Here is a 20,124-nt window from a genome sequence, read left to right as displayed (position 1 = left end):
CCTCCCTCCCTCTGCCCTGCATTCCTTTCTCACTCCTTACTGTCACCTCCTCAGGAAGCTGTCCTTGTCCTGGGATGAATCAGGTTCCCCTTTGTAGTCCCTCTGCTTTTGGCTTTCCTGAATTGTGGCCTTTACCTGTCACCGGAACAGTGTCTGCCTAATCTCTAGTAGGTGCCCAGCAGTATTGGCTGAATGGTTATTTGCCTGTGAAAGAAATCTGGGATTTATTTGTGTAATTAGTAAGGGTTCTGGCTATGTGGCCTAAGCTGGTTTCAAACTCTTCATCCTCTGGCTCCGTCCGCCCCGCTGCTGTGACTACAGATGCATGTATGACACATGCCCAGCTGAAATAGACAGTTTTAAAAAATGGTCCAGCATATATATTTAACACTGTGGGTTCGGAATCCATGGATTCAATCAGCTATGGATGAAAAAGTTCTGAAAAATGTGCATCTCTGCTAAGCATATACAGACTTTTATCATTTCCTGAGCTACAGAACGTAACAAGTGTTCCTGTAGCGCTAGGCATTATAAGTAACCTGAAATGGTTTAAAAGATAGGGTGGGGCTGGAGAGATGGCTCAGTGGTTAGGAGCACCGACTGCTCTTCCAGAGGTCCTGAGTTCGGTTCCCAGCAACCACATGGTGGCTCACAACCTTCTGTGGTGAGATCTGGTGCCCTCATCTGGCCTGCAGGGACACATGCAGGCAGAATACTGTATACATAATAAATAGATAAATCTTTAAAAAAAAAAAAAAAAAAAGATAGGGTGTATCTCTCCCTCTCCCTCCCCCTCCCCCTCCCTCTCCCTCTTTCTCTTCTCTCTCTCCTCTCTCTCTCTCTCTCTCTCTCTCTCTCTCTCTCTCTCTCTCTCTCTCTCTCTCCTCCCTGTAGGTTAGATTCAAATACTATGTCCTATTCAGGGACTTGGATGCGCATGTGGTTTGGTATCCAAGGCTGTTTTGGGACTAGTTCTCTATGGATACCTGGGGACAAGTATTTATGGAGGATTTCCTGGTGTAAAGTCCTGTGTGAAATCCTGAGGATTCTGAACAGAAGCAACATTTTTGTTCTCAGAGACAGGATGGGTCACCATCACCTTTGGGTCTCTGGTCACACCATAACTCAGGCAGAGTAGGTGTCCACTCTGTGTCCTCTGTGTTGGCAAAATTGATGCCTAGAGCTCCTCTGACTGTTGAGTCACACAGTCCTCCCCAGTCTCCTTTCCGCCAGTGGGTTTTTTCTCCCTAGTTGTGAAACAGCTTCATTTGGGACTTGGTTATACAAGTTCATGGGAAGAGGACCAGCCTCAGTGTGAGGCATGCTGATGTTCATTGATTATCTGCAGCAGGTCTTTTGGCTTCTGAGACTTCTTCTTTTTCTTTCGTCTTGTCTGTATATATGACACAGGATGGTGTCCCGCTTTGTTAGAGGGTGCTGGGTCTCAGAAATGTGACTTGTCCCCGTGTCACAGCCCAAAGGAACAGCGTGGACTCCATTGATTTTCTTTCCTTTTCTTTTCCATCACTGGGGATGGAGCCTGAGTCTTGCCCATGTTAGGCAAAAATTCTACCGTGGAGCTCTACCTTAGCACCGTTAGTGTGGTGTTGTGGGAAGCCAGAGTCCCTGCTGTCTACTGCCTCACCCTGCAGGCTGTTCCAGGACGACATGTTCAGGAGCATCCGGTACTCTGAGAGCTGATGGAGGGGCACTTAAATATCAAGGCTTCACCTGAAGATGGACAGAGTGACATTTTGGTTAAGCACACACCCTTTTTACTTAAGTGGATGTTGGAGTGTGTGTGTCTTATTTTCTATAACACCTTGAAGTGTGACCCAAAGCAAGTTTTCTCCTCTTGAAGCTCAGCTTCTCTCTCTGTACAATGGTGTGATAAAACCTGTCCAATGTTGTGAAGATTGTGTGGCATGAAGGTCTAAGGGCTTAGGAAGGCATCTTGCATACAGTAAGTGCTTATGTCACCAAAATATGGTGACACAGGGGACATGTAGGCTGGGTTTTTTTTTTTCACTACCTGTGCGCCCCACCCCCTTAGATGAATGTAGGAGCCAAAGAGGAGAACTTTGGTTTTGTCTTCAACAGACTGTGAGCCTGAGGTCTCTAGAGACCCCACACCACAGTGGCCAGATGAAACAAGGTTCTGAGATCAAGCCAGCAGGTTTCTAGAGTTGAGGGAGTCCTTTGGGGTTATCCAGTACATGTGGGGTGAGCCAGGAGCCAGAAGGAGAAACAGTTGGTGGAGGCCAAGGAGGGGTAGCATCTACTGGTGGTAGCAATTAAGTTTATGTTCAGGAGTGTGGGGGCACTGTCATCCTTTTAGTGCAGAGATGTTCCCCCTCCCACTCTTAGGTCTCACCTTTAACTCTCCCTCACTTGCTACTGGCCAAGTGGATAGGAGACTGTGATGTCACAGAGTTGAGAACTGGGAAAGGCTGGTGACAGGGGTTCTGGACAGGACCACAGTTCTGGGAGGAGGGAGCCTGGGTGCTGACCTCCTCTGCAGTGGTGTGTCCCACGGTCTACCATGTATTAGGTTGTTAGAAAGGGTATCTCCTGTCTGTGGATTAGTAGCCTAGCTAGGATGTGTTCTTCTTCTGAGAGAGCTAGACATACTGTGTAACTGCAGGTGTAGGCCCCTGCCACTGGCCCCACCTGCTCAGTTTCCTGTGTGAGGCCACCTGGACACTCCTCAACAAGGCTACCTTTCATCTTCATGGTTTGTGCCACTGTCCTAGGTTGGACATCTTTCTTTCTGTGACCCAAAGATGTTAGTCTAACTGAACCAGTCAAAGCATAATGCACTCAAGAAGATATGGTAGGGAAGGGAATGGAATTCAGGCTCAGTGTTGCCTTGTGCTCCAGGTAGACACTATTGCTGTACTCACATTACGGATTAAGAAACTGAGGCACAGAGTCCGAGGCTGAATGTTTTAGCGGACTAGGCACTGTCTGATCTCTTGATCTAGTTAAGTTCTTTTTTATGCCTGCCACGACCATTTCTCCTGTTCTCTCCTGGCCTCTGTGCTGTGTCAGGAGCGAGTTCAGAGCTGGATGGGAGACTGTCTACATGGACAGGAGTAGGCCCATCGGGTAACCGGGGTTGTCTCCACCCGAAGGCCACACATTAGCACTCTTGCCTGTTTAATCTGCAGTGTGGGGTAATGTGCTCCCAGGTTCTAGGAAATGGAGGAAAGGCCATTCTGCCTACCACACACTTTACACACTTGTATCAGGAAATGAAAAGAAGGAAATAAATTCCCAATTCAACAATCAAGGAAAAGCGTGTGACTATTGAGATGGCTCAGTAGGTAAAGGTAATTGCTACCAAGTCTGACGACCTGAGTTTAATCCCTGGACCTCACATCGTGGAAGGATAGAACCGATTCCTGTAAGCTGTACTCACTCGGACCTCTACTTGTATGCCCTGGCCTGCCCCATCTCAATAATACATAATGGAATATAATGCAAATCAAAAGACAACTACTACTAAGGTAATAAAGATTGCCTATCATTAAACCCAGAAATTGCACTAGAGAACAAAAGTAACAAAGCCAAACTAATAATCTTTTGTAAAAAAATTACAAACCAGCCGGGCGGTGGTGGTGCACGCCTTTAATCCCAGCACTGGGAGGCAGAGTCAGGTGGATCTCTGTGAGTTCGAGGCCAGCCTGGGCTACAGAGTGAGTTCTAGGAAAGGCACAAAGCTACACGGAGAAACCCTGTCTCGAAAAACCCAAACCCAAAACAAAACAAAACAAAAAAAAACAAACCCAACAAACAAACAAAACAAAACAAAAAACAAACCAATAAAGTGGGAAGACTTGACAAGGAACTAAATCAAACAAGTGACTTTTGTTTTTATTTCTGTGGTATTAGGGATCAAATCTGGACCTTCTACATGCTGGGCAAGTGACCCATCGCTGACGTCCACATGAAATCCCTTCAGCAAGCAATCTAAATTTCCACTCATATGGGACCCTGTGTGCTCTGTACCTCCTGATATCACCCGTTAGGGAGGGCACCATGTTCCTCCTAGGCCATTCCTGCCTTAAATGGGAAGCTCGACTCTGATCCAATGGAAATACCAGATAATTCTAAACTGAACACTTGAAATGTGTGAAACCCACGGTGACTGCGTGGAATCCATGGCCTTGGGTGAAAAAGTGCTGAGGCATTTTGGGACAATTGATGGAATTTAAATAGGATTGTCTTAGTATGAGATGCTTTACTTTTTGGTACCTGGCAGAGTTAAAGGAGGATGTCCTTTGTCTATAAGAATTGCTCTATGAAGGATTTAGGGAAGGGGGCAGGATGCTCACTCTCAGGTCATTCAGGAAAAACAAAGGAAAATTGGTAAGATGAACAGGAGAAATGTGCAAACCACTGGTGAATCTGAACTAGTTTTTCTTTTCCTTTTTTTTTATATTGAGACAACTTTTCTGTAAATTTGAAATCATTTCAAAAGCTATTCACAACGTTAAGTTTTTTCATAGGTTATTTAGAAGTGACAGTCTAAGAACTGATAAGCTATTTATGAGGCATGGGGGAGGGACAAAAAGGAGGGACACGTCCTCTGATGCGACCAAGGACTTTAATTGCGGGCAGCCTCCCTCCCTGGCTGCGTCAGGGGCTGGAGTGACTCATGCTGGTGGCACAGGATGGCTCGGACCTCTTCCTTCCTGCGGTGGAGTTTCTGAATCGGTCTTCATGACTCCTGTCCACCACTCTCTTCACCCTCCTGGAGACCCTCCAGCAGCCGCACAGCTCAGAGCCTGTGTGACACCGCCACTAGAACCCTCAGGGTCTCCCCATGAGGCACGGCTGGAAGGACCAGTGCTCCTGGTAGTAGCGGTTTAGATTTTTTTTAGGGTATCCTGTTTGGATGTTGTATGCGGTCAGCTCTGAAAGAAGGAAAGCATGCTGTGAAGGCCTTTGAGCTAGACTCGGATGGACTGCTGTGGCTGGATTCCTCTGGGATGGGTTCCCAGATTCCAGGAGTTCCTTGGGAGCCCAGGCAAACCCCGGCTGAGTTAGGAGGCCTGGTGGTGTTCTGCGGTGGTGGAATCGCTGACAACAATGTCTTGCACATAGGAACCAGGAAACTCGGGCTCGTCCTGGCTTAGACATCGTGGTGTTTCCTGGTAGGCTGCTGAAAGTCCCTTCCCCTGTGCAGATTTCAGCCTACTTTGGCGTGAAATATTAGAAAGGGAGGGGTGGGCGAGCCAGTGTGGCCCTCAGCTCCTCACTGTTGGTTCAAGTAGAACAGGTAGGCTGATGCAGGAAAATGTACCCTTCGATGGGCTTTGCAACAAGGGCTTGACTGACAGGTGGGTTCTGCAGTGGGGAAGTGTGAGTGATTCTTAGCTATCAATGGCCCCTAGGGGACAAGGGGCTAGGTGAGGCCATCTGGGCACAGGATAAATTTCCTTCAGCATGGCTGCCTTTCTTCTTCATGGTTTGTGCTACTGAACTAGGTTGGACATTTGTTCTTCTTTGACCCACAGACATGTCACCCCAACTGAGCCCATTAGCATTTTCAGATAGTGCTCATTTGACAGGTACCTGGCTGGATTTGGGGGAACATCAGAAAACAAACCCAATGTGGACCTACCAGTGTGGAACCAATGTGGGCCTGCCCCTCTGGAACCAATGTGGGCCTGCCCCTCTGGAACCAATGTGGGCCTGCCCCTCTGGAACCAATGTGGACCTGCCACTCTGGAACCAATGTGGACCTGCCACTCTGGAACCAATGTGGACCTGCCACTCTGGAACCAATGTGGGCCTGCCACTCTGGAACCTATGTGGACCTGACACTCTGGAACTCAGTGTGTAGCTTCCAAAATAGAGATTAAACAGAGTCACACAAAATGCACACTCAAGACCACACTATGGTGCCCAGAGGAGTGCGTGTGGATGTGGAACATCCTTTCATCCCAGACCCACTCCTTCGTATGCAATGCCTAACTTGGAAAATGATGGAGTTGGACTCAGGCATTGTAGTGTCCACAGCATCCTCTGGAGTGTGAACACAGCTAGTTCACATACCCATAGGACCTGGCCATCAGGACAGAGCCCCCCTTCCCAGAGGCCAGTGTCAGGACCTCACTCTGGGACTCACCTTCAAAATCACTGCTGCTGGAAGAGTATCTCTTTTCTTGACCAAAGAAGGACTGTGCATTAGTGTGCTTGGGATTTTGTTTGTTTAACTCATTCTTCTGGGACTGCGAACCTGACAACGAGAATTCCATGGGGGTCCTGTGGGAAGGCTTGACCAATCACAGAAGTGAGGGCATTAAGCCAACAGAAGCAGCATGTAGGTGAATGATGAAATGGGAAAATCTGAACATATTCCTCTTTAAGCAGGTGCTAAATTTAAAAATATGTATTTTTTCAAAGCATCAACATTTTCCTATTTTTAAATGAAATGCATATCCATTATGAAAAGGAAAAATGATCTAACTCCTCTCCTCCCAGATACTATCTTTCCCTAAGCATTTTTTTTAACATAGTTCATCAGATTGTGTGTCCTATGTATGTGGTTCATTTTCTTCATATACAGTATAAACATTTTTTCCCCATGTCACTACATGAAAAAGTAGTAGTTGTATGGTATTCTCTTTCATGGATAATTCAAGGTTTATTTAACCAATAGACTATTGTGTGTTTAGACTTTTTCTAATTTTACTACTGCAAAGAAAGGCATGGATTATATTTAAACCTTTATGTACTTCTAGAATGGTGACAAAAAACTTCAGAGACAGGCTAAGTTCTCTGGAGCAGGTGTGACAGCTTTGTCACTGGATGTGTGACATCGTCTCCTCTACCCATACCTGCAATATGGTACGTCTGTTTTGGATAATAGTGTTCACCTTTGAGCTACAGTGTAAATTGAGAAATGCTTGTCACAAGTACACTGTGGCAGGGTGGGGGACCCACCTAGAGCTGAACGGTGCTGCACACGTGCTGGTGAACTGGAGATTACACTTCACCTTATCATCTGGGGAAAGGGAATTTGTGTTCTTAAGATTTTGTTCACTTTTATTGTGAAACTACTTTCAGAAACCCTTCAAAATCTCTCATGGGTTTATGGATGTCCTGCTAGGTTTCTGTGTGTCCTGCTGTGAGGATATTTTCCTGCCCTTTGTCCAGTCCCACTGGGCAGATTTCCACCAGCTCTCTGTCTTGCTATGTCTCTGTGAGTCTTAGCTTTGCCTGATCTTGATAATATTGCTCTTTTTTTCTTTCTCTGAAATTGCTGTTTTTGACCCTGACTTTTCTGTCCTGGGCCATCAAGAAGGCTGTGATACAAACTGGAGGCTGGGATGCCTTCTCTGTTTCTGCCTCGTTCCCTGATACAGAACCAAGGAGGTCTCATATTTCTGAGGATGAAGATGAGAAGGAATGGTGATGTGGCCTGGACTTTGACCATTGGAACTCCAAAGCTTCTTAACAGAAGGCCTTGCCCAAGTCTTCCTGAACTCCCCCATCTCCGTTTCTTCTCCACCTCTTTTGTTCTAGGCACTTAAGCATATTGTTTTATTTCACATACCCATGACTCCCCAAGTGTATTTATTAATACTCCCATTTTACAGAATAGGCTAGCGGAGGCTAGCAGAGGCACAGACAGATTAAGTGACTTGCCCAACCTCTGTGGTAGACTGAGACTCAGAGGGGCACATCCGATCTGAGGGCAGGGGGCTTAACTATCATCTTATAATCTTCAACCTTGTTCCTCAGATTACAAAGTACATCCAGATTTGCCTGGAGAACACACTAAAATACAGTTTCTGACTTCATAGGCCTGTCACAGGGTCTGAAGATGCTCTTTTTGGTTTTGAGACAGAGTCTCATATATCCTGAGCTGACCTCCAGCTCAGTAAGTAGTAGGGATGACCATGAGACGCTCATCTTCCTGATTTCACCTCCCATGTTCTGGGAGTACAGGTGTGTGCCAGCATACTCTGCTTTAAATGTGGGGCTAGGATGGGATCTAAGGTTGAAGGCTTGTTAAGCAGGCTCTCTTATCGATGGAGTTACAGCCTCAGCCCTGAACATGCATTCCAAGAAGCTCTCTGGTGATGTCAGTGCTGCAAGACCTCAGTCTACACTTTAACGTGCAAGCTCGAGCTCACTGGCTCTTTGGGGGCTTAGCCACCTATCTGCCACCTCATTATAGCTTGGAATTTTTTTTTCAATCAAAAGATGAAAGGTATATCTACAAAACCACTCCCCAACCCAAGGCTCAGGGGACATCGTGGAAGAGGGGGTGAAAAGATTGTAAGAGGGAGTTGGCTGTGTGATTTGTGTCTCCTGATAAAGTCAGAAGCTACACCCATAAAGTCTCTCCAACATGACTGCCCAAACATGAACCGAACAAGGAAGACATGGATAGACATGTCCAGGTGGATAGGAGAAAGTGCACAGACTCAATCCTACACAGAGAACTACAGGCAACGAAGGGATATAGTCTTCCTTAGGGAACAGCTCACACCAATCAGTTATTCAATATCAACTTATCAGCCCCGAAAACATACAAGTAACATTATACAGATGGAGCAGGTTGTACTTAAGTATTTAGAAATATATATGTATATACTTATATGCATGTAACAATTAATGAAAAAAAAGAGGCCATGAATATGAAAGAGAGCAAGGAGGGTTTGGAGAGAAAAAAGGGAAGGTGAAAATGATGTAATTATATTATAACCTCAAAAAATAAAGGTAAAATAATGATGAAGGAAATCGGGGGTCATTTTAGGAGGAAGGTGATACAAGCTGAGACTTAGGGGTTGTTGTCTGAAACCTACTGTAGGTTGGTGGCTGGCTCCCTTCGGTTTGTCTAGGATCCGTGGAGCTCTCAATGACAGCTTCCTCACAATCCCGGCAGCATAAACAGAATATCTTTGAGGCCAGGTTTTGGTGTGTTGCTGTAGGAGGTAAAAGAATGGGGACTATGGATCCTTGGATCTGCATTTCATGTATTTGTTAGAAATTGTGACTCCTTGTGTTCAGGAAGTCCATGGTGGTTCTTTCTAAGCTGCCGTGTGTGTGTGTGTGTATGTGTGTGTGTGTGTGTGTGTGTGTGTGTGTGTGTGTGTGTGTGTGTGTGTGAATATGTGGAGGCCAGAGGGCAATATCTGTGTCAACTATTCCCCACCTCATTTTTTGAGATAGGGTCTCTCAGTGGACCTGGAACTTGCCAAGTTGGACAGAATGGCTAGCTAGCAACTCCCAGGGATCTTTCTATCTTTGCATCCCCAGTGTTGGGGTTAGGGCACTCCTTGCCATGCTCCATGTGGATGCTGGGGTCCAGACTCAGGTCCTAATGCTTTCATGGCAAGTACTTTACCGAGTGAGCGTCTCCCCACCTGGAAGCCCTCTGGGAAGGACCTTTCTTTCCTGTTCTATACAAACTTTCCTTACCCATAGTGAGGAGTTGAAGACTTTACTCTGCCAGCTTTGTCTGCAGTGGAACCGTTGGTGCTGAATTTGTGTTCACCAGGCAGGGCTGTTTCCTAGACGAACATAAGACCACAACTGAAAAGGGCTAGTCCTTCCTCTGTGTCTGCACTCTAGCCAGGACCTGCTGCAGCAGAATCCTAGCTCCTGCAGCAGGAGGCCACTGGTGATCAGGTTTCAGATGGCTCTGCCCCATTTCTAGGGACATGTTCTTGGTGGTGTTTTTTTTTTTTTTTTTTTTTTTTTTTTTTTTTGTCTTCTAGAGCCTCACTCTTTCCTGTGAGGAAATGGAACGGTGGTGCCTATTTTACAGAAGCAAAGTGCTGAATACATGCAGGATGACTCCGTGGTGTGGCATGCAGTAAGCGCTGAGCCAGTGGTCATTCATTCCTCTGGATTCCCCTCCAGGCTTGTTGCCTCTAAGTTTTCCCAACGCTCTGGTCCCACAGGAACATGGTAAGGAAGTGTATAGCCATGTAGGTTTAATTCATGGTGTGGACATTTACCATATGACTTTGGATAAGCACCTCAATGGTAAGAGGAAGTTAATCTGGGTGATCCCTCCAAAAATCTTCCCTGTGCCAATGGTACAAGAGTATAAAGTCTTGTTTTAGTCCCAACCTCCTTTTATATGTCAATTTTTAAAAACCTTTAGGTATGTCCCATTCACTTTTTGAGTCAAAACCTCCTTTTAAGGAATTGTTACCATAGTATTGATTAGGTATCTGTCATCACAATTCACCGCGTGAGGTGCTACATTGGTCCTAACTACTAACATCTTTTGTATGAATTTTTTCAATAGCCTCCTAACTTGTCTCCCTGTTTCTTTTACCATTAATGATTAATGCAAAATCTAGGATTCCCATGTTAATATGTGTTTTACCACACTTTTGCTCAATATTTCTAGTGGTAGAAAGGAATGGACATAATAGATGAAGAAATATGGTGTTGAAGAAAGAAATGGCAATCCTGGAATAGTAGACATTCTAGTTATAAAAAATACCAATTGAGGCCCAAGAGATGAATCAGTGGGTGAAGGCACTTGTTTTCAAGACTGACAGTCTGAGTTCAATCCTCAGGACCCACACGGAAGAAGAGAACCAACTCCCACAGCTGTCCTCTGATCTGTACACACACACACGCAAAAACAAAACAAAACAACCAAAACAAAACAAAACAAAACACCAGTATCTGAAAGAAAAATGTAGAGAAAATGGTCAACAACAAACTTAACAGCAGAAGATACAGTGAATCTGACGGAATAAAAAGGACAAACAGAAGTTGCACACTCAAAAGTAGAGAATGCGGAAACCGTTTTAAAGAGTGAGAACAGCCGCTCAGCTGAGGCACTCAGGGCAGGAGGCGGGAGGCCCGCAGTGGAAGCATTTGAAACGTGAATGACAGACTCCCCCTCCTCCAAGTTGAAGAGCACTGTCCTAAGTACTCAGAGTTCACCAAACATAAAAATGTAAAGTTACTCCTCAGCACATAAAAGTCTAATAGCCAAAAATGAAAGGAAGAAATGAAAAAAAAAACCCTTTAAACTTCAAAAGCAATCAGAATAATAATAATCCAAAGGTTCACTTGCATATGAGGGGGAAAGAAGAGAATGACCAACCTATTTTGCATCAGAAACAGTTGGAACTGGAAGACAATGGAGAAACATCATGAAATGCTGAAGTGAGAGCCCCAGAGCATCTCTGCGCATGTCTTTCAATACTTATGGTGTAAAATAAATGCATTGACAAATAAACAAGGTCACAATTTGGGTTCAGAAAACTAAGACTATAACAAAATGCTGAAAGTTTGTAAGGACATGATTGGGTTGGAAATACATTTCTAAAAAAGGGCTGAACAGGAAACAATAAAAACGTCTTGTGTGGGAGCCTTATGTAAAAGTTTCTTTTCCCCCTTAATTTCTCCCCCTAACAAGTCTTTAGTGGTTTCTTATGTTTCTCAGAAGAAAATCCAAAGTTCTTAGCTGGGTCTTAATCAAACTGTCACATTTCCCTGCTGCTCCATGCTCAACCACCTCAAAAAGCTCTCTGCCGTCAACGCAGGTGATTTCTCAACTAATTTCATTCAAGGCATATTGGCTACTTTGTCGATTAAAAACCCACCAAGCTCCCAGCTCAGGACTTTGTGCTTACATTGCCCCCTGACTGGAAGGGTGTTCTTGGAAATGTATTGTCTTTCAAGTTTTTGTTTGAATGTTACCTTTTCCAGTAACACATCCCTTTATCCACCACAATGAAAATTGTATCTTCCACTTCTTTTTTTTTTTAATATAGAAAGGAGCTATTTATTTGAAATGTCCAGAATAGGCAAATCTGTAGAGAAAACATAGCTTGATGTCTCCCCAAGACTGAGCAGTGGAAGAAGGATTACATGATGGATGAAAAGGATGGAATTTATTTTGAGAATAACTATGATTATAAAATTATGATTATGATAGGGAGGTATAAATATACTGAAAACATTGAATTTTATAAATGAAATGATTGCATTTCATGGACAGAAATTATGTATCAATAAATTGTTACAAAAATACCTTTATTGTCTTAACTTAGGTTCATATATTGCTTTCCTTTAAGCTCTTGTGAAGTATCAAGTCACAGGAGAATCAAAGCCTATAGTTTCAAAAGAAAAAGAAAAACTTTTCCTATTATATCAAGTCTTTCCCTCTACCAAAAGTATTCATTTCACTGCTCAAAGTACTGAAAGACTTACATTTTTCCCAATTAAATGAATTCCAGTCCCAAGACTTATTAAATCTTACTGAACATTGCTGCATTTAAATTGGAGTCCTCCTTCCAAATTGGCAGGTTTCAAAATTTCGGTGAGAACCACACTCTTCAATTTCACATTCATGATTTATTGTCTTAAAGTGTTTCCCTACTCTGTGAAAATGTAATGAATCAATGTATGTTAACAACGACTGTTGCCGGATATCTTCCACTTCTAATCCTTGTTCCCACTTTCTGACTCGTCCTCAACTCACTGTGTTTACAGCTGCCTTCCTTCAGTGGGCCCCATCACAGGAATAATGGACTTGGCTCAGTGTTCTTTTCTTAGTGTTAGTACACAGTATAATGTGGAAAGTCAGTAAATGATTGCTGAATGAACGAACCAGCATCCGTTCCTCTTTGTCTTGGGGTTGTAAGCTCTAGAGGAAGTAATAAATTGGGTAGTAATTTTTGTTCCAGGAGCATCACCTGTTCACAGGTGGAAGCTATCTTCCCTCCTTATCCACTGCGGATCAAATTTATTGAGTGTCCGTGCTCCCCATTTTGCACGATGGTCCTCTCATTCACGTGGCCTCCAGAGCCAGACACCTGGCAGCCTCCTACAATCCCCCACACCCGTCAGTCTTTTTGAACTTTGATTTCCCAGTCTGTCTGCCATCATTTATTGCCATTTCCCTTCACCAAAGCCACAGCCACTGTCACCCTTACCTGGACCCCTGCCCCACCTTTCTCTTTGGCTTGTTCCTCCTACTTCAAGCTGGAGTTACATGGCCAAAGTGCAACTCTGATGCTATCAGTCCTGTGCTAAGGCCTTCAGAGGGCCTCTCCAGGCCCACGGTCCAATTCTGTTTGTGATTCTACTGCTAATCTCTTCAGACTGGGTGTCTCTGGTTTCTGCTCACCATCCTTTATCCAGTATCGATGCTGTATGGGCAGTTCCCCTATTCACACTTCTGCTTAAGGATCCCATTCACACGCTGTTCTCTGAAATCTGAGATGGCTCAACCTCATGCCCCTGCTCATCAAATTTCATCACTCAGCCTGGGAGTGACAGGAAGCTGCCTCTTACCATTAGGATGAGCTTTAATAGTACTTCCGCATTCCACCTGCCATGTAGCTCATGTCACAGTCTGTTAACTGTATGGTGATTGCTTAACTTGTGGTTGGTTGCTACATAACTACATGTTGAAAACACTGATTGGAAATGGCTGTTTAGTTGTCAACTACGTGTACAGTAGCCCATGAGTGTTTTCCTACTTAGTATCTATTTTTTGAGAACCTACTATGTGCCAGGTACTGTTTGGTGCTGGATGTTCAGCAATGATCAAAATAAAGATGGACAAATACCCTACTCACATGGAGGCAGGGGTGACAGGTTCTTCACGTCCCATCTTTATTGCCCCTGTCCTCAGTATACACCCTGGTAGTCTGCAAATATTTGAACAAACACGGACCTTCTTTCCCTTCTCCCATTTGATCTTTAACTTTTTGCACATGATTCCTCATGGTGAGATACATGCAGCAGGACAGACACGTGTCTTTATGGTGTGGGACCCTTGGACCAGGGGGGGAAACCTCGTGATGAGCTTTACCCCATTTCCAGTAATCTTTTTTGGATCTGCTGCCTGCTGAGTTATTTTTGGCAAGATCTGAGCTCTGGTATAGTTCACTGGGCTCCCTCCCTTGGACTTTGTTTTCCAAGACTCGTAGCAATAGAAGTGTGTGTAAGATGGTTAGCACTTGTGTTTAGGAAATGTGATATTTAGCAAACACCCTTGCCATTAACCTGCCTCATCTGCCAATTGTTTTACTTTCAGTTTTCTTCACTTTTCCAGATACTTGCCTCATCTATACAGATGCTTTGTTCCTTGGTACCTTGCACATGTGGCCTGTGGAGGAAGTGCTTTCTAAGGACAGTGAACACAAAGGTCTGACCAGCCCCCACCCCCTGTGGGGGTGGCCTTGTTTGCTTAAAGGAGATTGTTGACATGTTGTCGTGGGATCTCTGAAACCTTTGTAAGCACACATACCGTCTTGTTAAATCACAAACCAAGTCAATTCCCTTAGCCTGTGCCCTGGAGTGACTGCCGGGTCTCAGATCACGTGGTCTCTCTTAGATCCTACTTGGTTAAGTTATTTAAGACTCTGCACTAGTCATTATTCTTTTAAACTGATCATAATGCAATCTTTCCTGTTTGTCATAGTCCCTTTGCATTAGACCTGTCACCTCTTTCTGAAAACACAGCTCCTTCATACTCACACTCTCACTCTGTATTCTCAAGTTTACTTAGCAAATGTCAAAAATTTCACCAAACGATGTGGAATTACCATGGCTATTATTAGGAACTTGGTTTTGTTTCTTGTTTTGGAGACAAGGTCTTACTATGTAGCCCTGGCTGGCTTGGAACTTGCTATGTAGACCAGGCTTGACCTTGAACTCATAGAGATCCTCCTGCCTTTGCCTCCCAGGTGCTGGAACTAAAGCCATGTGCCATCTACTGGCCTATGATGAACTTTGGATACTAAAAACAAGGGATTCCAAGAAGGACACTAAACACAAGAGAAGAAAACTCCAAGTCCCAATTCTTCCACACAGGGCTTCCTTACAGCATTCTCTGGCAAGGAAAACAAAGGAAGAGGAAAGTGAAAGATCACACTCCCACTCCAATCTCCTGAAGTCCCCTTTCTTTACCTCTCTTTCCCCACACAACTGTTCCTACACACCCACTCACTTTTCTTTTCTAGCTCTCTGTGGCTGCCTACTCTCTTCAGGGGCCCTCTTTTCTATAATAGCTCAACCTTAACACATAATAATCCCTAAAACTTCCATGCCAGATGATGGATCCAGTGAGGTGGGATTAAACCCCAGATAAGAGTTGGAAGAGTGCAAATATTTGGACTCCTCTCAAATTTCAGAGCAGTAGAAAGTGATTGCACCTAATTCAGGCTAATTCCATTCGCTGCTCTGGAATTTCATATCTGTGCTGATCTATCTATCGAATGCTTGACCATCAAATGATGGGGAAAAAGTACTTAAAAACAGGGTGAAAAAGACCAGACTATCTAAATAACTAATTTTTGTATAATTAAAAAGGAAAAAAGACTTGAGAAACCTTTTTGAAAGCCTCTCTTGAGGACAAAGACTCAGAGTCACAAATGAAATGAAAGTGAGTCAATATGCCAAGCACTTTTGAGGAATATTCTGGGGTGACCAAGAGGTTTTTATAAAATATATTCATTCACACACACACACACACACACACACACACACACACACACACACACACACACACAAAGTTCAGGTTTGAAGTAGGATGTGGTAGTTTGAATAGGAAGAGCCCTCAAAGGCTTATAGATTTGAATGCTTGGTCACTAGGGAGTGGCACTCTTAGGAGATGTGGCCTTGTTGGAGTAGATGTGGCCTTTTGGAGGAATTACACCCCTAGGGGTGGGCTTTGAGGTCTCAGATGCTCAAGCCAGGCCCAGTGTCACTCTTTTCCTGCTGCCTGTGGATCCAGACGTGGAACTCTCAGCTACCTCTGCAGCACCATGTCTGCCTGTGTGCCGCTATGCTTTTCATTATGAAGATAATGACTAAACCCCCCGAAATATAAGCCAGCCCCAATTAAATGCTTTCCTTTATAAAAGTTGTTGTGGTCATGGTGTTTCACAGCAATAGAACACTGACTAAGGCATAGGGAATGCAGGAAAAAAATCAATCAGAATAGGAAGCATCATCATAGACACCTGCTTGTTTTCCAAGAGCCCTAGAATGTTACCTAGAAATGACACTATGGTCTTCCTAATAACATGAGTGACTCCTGAAATCAAAACACCTGCTCTATAAGAATCTGGAGTCTGTTGGTAAGGTACTTATTAACAGCAAAAGTCTACTGGAAGGGATAGTGCACTGTGTCAGAGGATGTGGTAGCTTTCCGCTCCCACTCAGCAGTACTCCCCTGAGGAGACTGTGACACATAGTGCTTTCCTACCTCTCTCCAAACTAATAGTCTTGTGTAATCTGGAGGGGTAGTGGAAATGCTCACTTGTGGACAAGGCACAAAAGCTCTTAGGCTGAACGCCAGTCTTTTCAATGCCATGAGGGGCTAATTGTTCTATGTAACAAATACTTAGGTGATTGCAAGTGGCTGACTCCCCAGTACCTCTAGTGAGTTGTGTCTTCTTACCCAGTCTGAAGGACTAGTGCCCTTGACCATCTAACTCATTTTTTTTCACTGTAACTGACACAGTCATGCAGCCTACACCCTGATGTACAACTGGTCAACCTAAAAGCTTGGCGGTTACGGGTTATATTATAGAATGCCTTTGGATTTTAATTTGACCAACTGGGGTGCCTATACCATTGACAACACTTCACATTGTATCTTCACAGGTGAAGTTGACTTGGATCTCCGCTAAAGGAGTAGGCAGCCTGGTCTTGGAAGTAGATGGCTGTGTTTAGATGTTTAGACAAAGCTCATCTTTTTTTTTTTTTTTTTTTTTTTTTTGTAGAAAATCTGCTTATATAGCCCAGTCTGGCCCTAGAACTCTCCAACCTCTTGCCTCAGCTTCCTGATTGCTGTGTTTACAGGTTTTCTGATTCCTCTTAAGATGTTTAAATCATGGTTTGTTTCCTGTCGTTGAGTATGTGCTTGTTTAGAGTCACATGCTTCCTAGGTACCTCTAGTCCGACACGTAGTACAGCAAGAGATTAAAACAAAGCCGAGAAGGAACAATGCCTCTTGATTCTCAGGCTGGAAACCTGATCTTTGTGAATGGAAAGATGAAACTATTTCTAAGGACAGTCATTGACAGTGGTGGAGATCGGACAAGCTTGGAGGATCTTCTTACAGCTATGATTGAGGGAGCTGGGGGAGGTGAGACAGAGAGGGGAAGGGGGCACCCACAAATCCTAGGCACAGACCCATTCCCTGTGAACATGGTGACAGATTACCATGACTCATCAATTGATGAAACTGCCACTGGCCAATCTGAGTGAAGAGTTGCACACTGGTGTCACCTCACAGTAGGTAGAAGGTCCCAGATGCCCAAGCACCCCTTGCCTCTGGAATCCCTGCAGTCTGTAGCCTTAGTGCCTCCACAGGCCCTCATGCGCTGGCCCTTAGGCTCTGCTCTGTGGTGCAAACACAGCTCTTCACTTAACTGGGAACAAACTCATTTCTGTTTTTCAGGTTGAACAGGAATTGCTCCTCCAAAGTAGTTTATGCACATACAAGAAAGTACAAGTACTCCAACTCCCTCTCTCTTAAACAGCGGTTAACTGCACACTGCATTGGGGACCTTGTCCTTTTCAGTTGGAAATAGACCTTGGAGATCACAGTCTTTGCCTGTGCAACAGGAACTTAGAAGGGAGGTTACTCTAGCTGCAGGCTGCTGTACTCTCCGTGTCTTTCCGGGACAATTTGATGACTGGGAGTTGTATCTGTCTACTCCTCTTCAGAATTTTATGGAGACCAGCAATGCACTTACCAGAACATTATTTGGAAAATAATTCTTTTTCTGAGGCAGGATCTTACGTAGCCCAGGCTGGCCTTGAACTCTATATAGCTAGAAATGGCCTTGGATTTCTGATCCTCCTGCTTCTACCACCCAAGTGCTGGGGTTCCAGGTGGGTACCACCACTGCTAGTTTATGTAGTACTTGGGATGGAACCCAGGGCTTCATGCAGGCCGAGCAAGCATTCTACCATCTGAGCTACATCCCCAGCCCCTTGGGGTGTAAATCTTTAAGATCTCCTTAACAGAAAAATACAGAATAAATAGCTTCTTATAGCCTCAGCTTTTTGGTCTGTAGAATGGGAAATACTGTCTACAGCAAAGGGGCTTGTGAGGACTGAGAGTTATGGAAGTGGCCAGCACAGCCTTCTGGCATACTGTGAAGCTTCAGTATGTAAAAGGATACTAGTGTCCAGGGGAAGTAGGGGGACAGTCTGTGCAGGCTTTCATGCAGTACTATGACCCGCCTCTAGATGGGGGCAGGAGTCAAAGAAGAGGTCCCGGGCTTGTCACCAGGAAGCTGTGAGCATCGGGTCTCTGGGGGACATTAGAACACACTGACCTGGGCTGGAGAGGACGCCCAGTGGTTAAGAGCACTGGCTACTCTTCCAGAGGTCCTGAGTTCAATTCCCAGAAACCACATGGTGGCTCACAGCCATCTGCAATAGAATCTGATGTCCTCTTCTGGCATGCAGAGCACTCGTACATAAAATATAAGTACATAAAATTAAAAAAAAAAAAAGAACAGGCTGACCAGGTGAATCAAGGTCACTGAGGTGAAACAGGCAGGATTCTAGAGCTGGAGAAGTCTTTTAGGGTCAATCAGCTCTGGTGGGGACATGGCAACCAGAGAGAGAATCAGAGGGCAGAGGCCCAAGAGGGGTGGGTGGTGTCTGCTGCTGGTAGCAAATGAAGAGGCATCCACAAGTGTGAGGACTCTGCCATCCTTTTAGTGCAGAAGGGTCCCCACTCCCACTTTTAGGTCTTACCTTTGAGCCTCACTCACTTGTGGCTGGCAGAGAGGATAGGAGGCTGTGATGTCACAGAGCTGGAAACCAGGGAATGTTGGTGACGGGTTCTGGACTGGACCACAAGGCGGGGAGGAGAGAGGCTATTGCTACCTGTTGACCCTCCCTGTAGTGGTCCATTCCTCTGTCCGTGATGCCAAGCTTTCCACAGTTGCTGTCCCTCAGGGCACCAGAATGCAAGTTCTGACTCTGTGGACTTCTTTGAGGGTGTCAGGCCAGAAGGGGGCGCTACAGCACTAGATGCAGAAGGCCTGGGATAGGATCTGTCTCCTAATGTCTCTGGCTAGTGACCTCAGGCAGATGGACTCCATGCCTCAGTTTCTCCTTCTGCAAAATAGGAATAATAGTTATGTGTCCTCTATATATTTCCAAGATGAAATGACACCAGAGTGATGAACATTGGGAAGGTGCCTAGATACTGTCGTAACTGTTCCATGGAAGGGGAGTGGTGACAACATGTGTAAAAAGTGAGTGACATTTCCTCGAAACCCATCTTCCAGAAAAAGGGGAATTGATTCCTAGTGGATTCCTGCAGATGTCTCACCCTATGTGGTGGGCTTTCAGTTCCCTCACTTGGAACATCTCGGTGCTGTTTAGGGAAGTCACATTAGGTCAAACCCCTCTATTAGTGTTGTCTTTGGATGTATGTCAAGGTCATGGTACAGCAGAAGGAGAAGAAAACAAATGCAACCCCGTGTTGGGGTTGTGTGCTAGTGGGTAATGGGGATTCAACAGCCTTTAAAAGCAGTAGTTGCAAACACCACTGCCCAGTGGCAGCACTCAAGGAGTCTCAGGCCTGGCTGCCAATCAGATTCACTTACACCCTTGTCGAAGCTCAGACTGTCTGGGGTCCTTTCCTAGATAAGTCCGAATCTTAGAGATTCCAGAGACCAGACATCAGTATGGCTCCAATGCTTTCCTGGCGATCTCTGTGTGTGATCAAGAAGAACTAAATTGGGTCTGGGGAGACAGCTCAGTTGATAAAGCACTTGCTGTGCAAGTGTGAGGACATGGGTTCAATTCCCAGGATGCACAAATATGTAAATACGATCTTCTGAGCCTGTTGTCTGCTGTTTGCGTACACATGGTTTCAGGGCTGACCACCTTGTATTGGATAAACAGCTAGGGACTCATCTCTGGGGAAGCTAATTCTCCCTCAGCAGTCATTAATTGCCTGAAAAAAAAAACCACCCCAACAATTAGTATTAGAACCTATTATTAGTTAGAACCTATTATTATTATTTCAAGTTAACCTAGTATTAACTTGAAATAAACCATTTTACTTAAAAAAAATAAAAACTCTGTGTGCAGTTTTAATCCTATTGTTGGGAGGGTGGAGAAGGGACTTGCTGAATG

The 20,124-nt window shown here is 44.7% G+C and overlaps 1 protein-coding gene across 1 annotated transcript; it reads right to left on the bottom strand.

Moving 5' to 3' along the window:
• Window positions 1-862: 862 nt before the first annotated feature.
• Window positions 863-16,660, bottom strand: Tex48 (testis expressed 48). Its single transcript, XM_052718168.1, has 3 exons — window positions 8,826-16,660; window positions 6,137-6,247; window positions 863-4,919 (listed from the first exon to the last, which is right to left on the bottom strand). The coding sequence occupies exons 1-3, from the start codon at window positions 8,989-8,991 to the stop codon at window positions 4,816-4,818; spliced, it is 381 nt and encodes a 126-aa protein (XP_052574128.1). The 5' UTR covers window positions 8,992-16,660; the 3' UTR covers window positions 863-4,815.
• Between the last annotated feature and the right edge of the window lie 3,464 nt (window positions 16,661-20,124).

Source organism: Peromyscus californicus, unplaced genomic scaffold (genome assembly GCF_007827085.1).
Source record: "Peromyscus californicus insignis strain IS unplaced genomic scaffold, ASM782708v3 Scaffold_5__1_contigs__length_169319896, whole genome shotgun sequence".
Lineage (NCBI taxonomy): Eukaryota > Metazoa > Chordata > Mammalia > Rodentia > Cricetidae > Peromyscus > Peromyscus californicus.
The sequence above is the reverse complement of the archived record's forward strand: the minus strand, read 5'-3'. Positions and strand labels throughout refer to the sequence as shown.

Excerpts from the sequence above, each read along its gene's own strand:
- Tex48 (XM_052718168.1), bottom strand. The coding sequence starts at position 8,991 with ATGCAGATCCAAGGATCCATAGTCCCCATTCTTTTACCTCCTACAGCA. Across the intron at positions 6,248-8,825 it reads GAGCCAGCCACCAACCTACA|GTTCGCAGTCCCAGAAGAAT; the intron begins GTAGGTTTCAGA and ends TCTCGTTGTCAG. Across the intron at positions 4,920-6,136 it reads CAGCAGCAGTGATTTTGAAG|AGCTGACCGCATACAACATC; the intron begins GTGAGTCCCAGA and ends TCCTTCTTTCAG.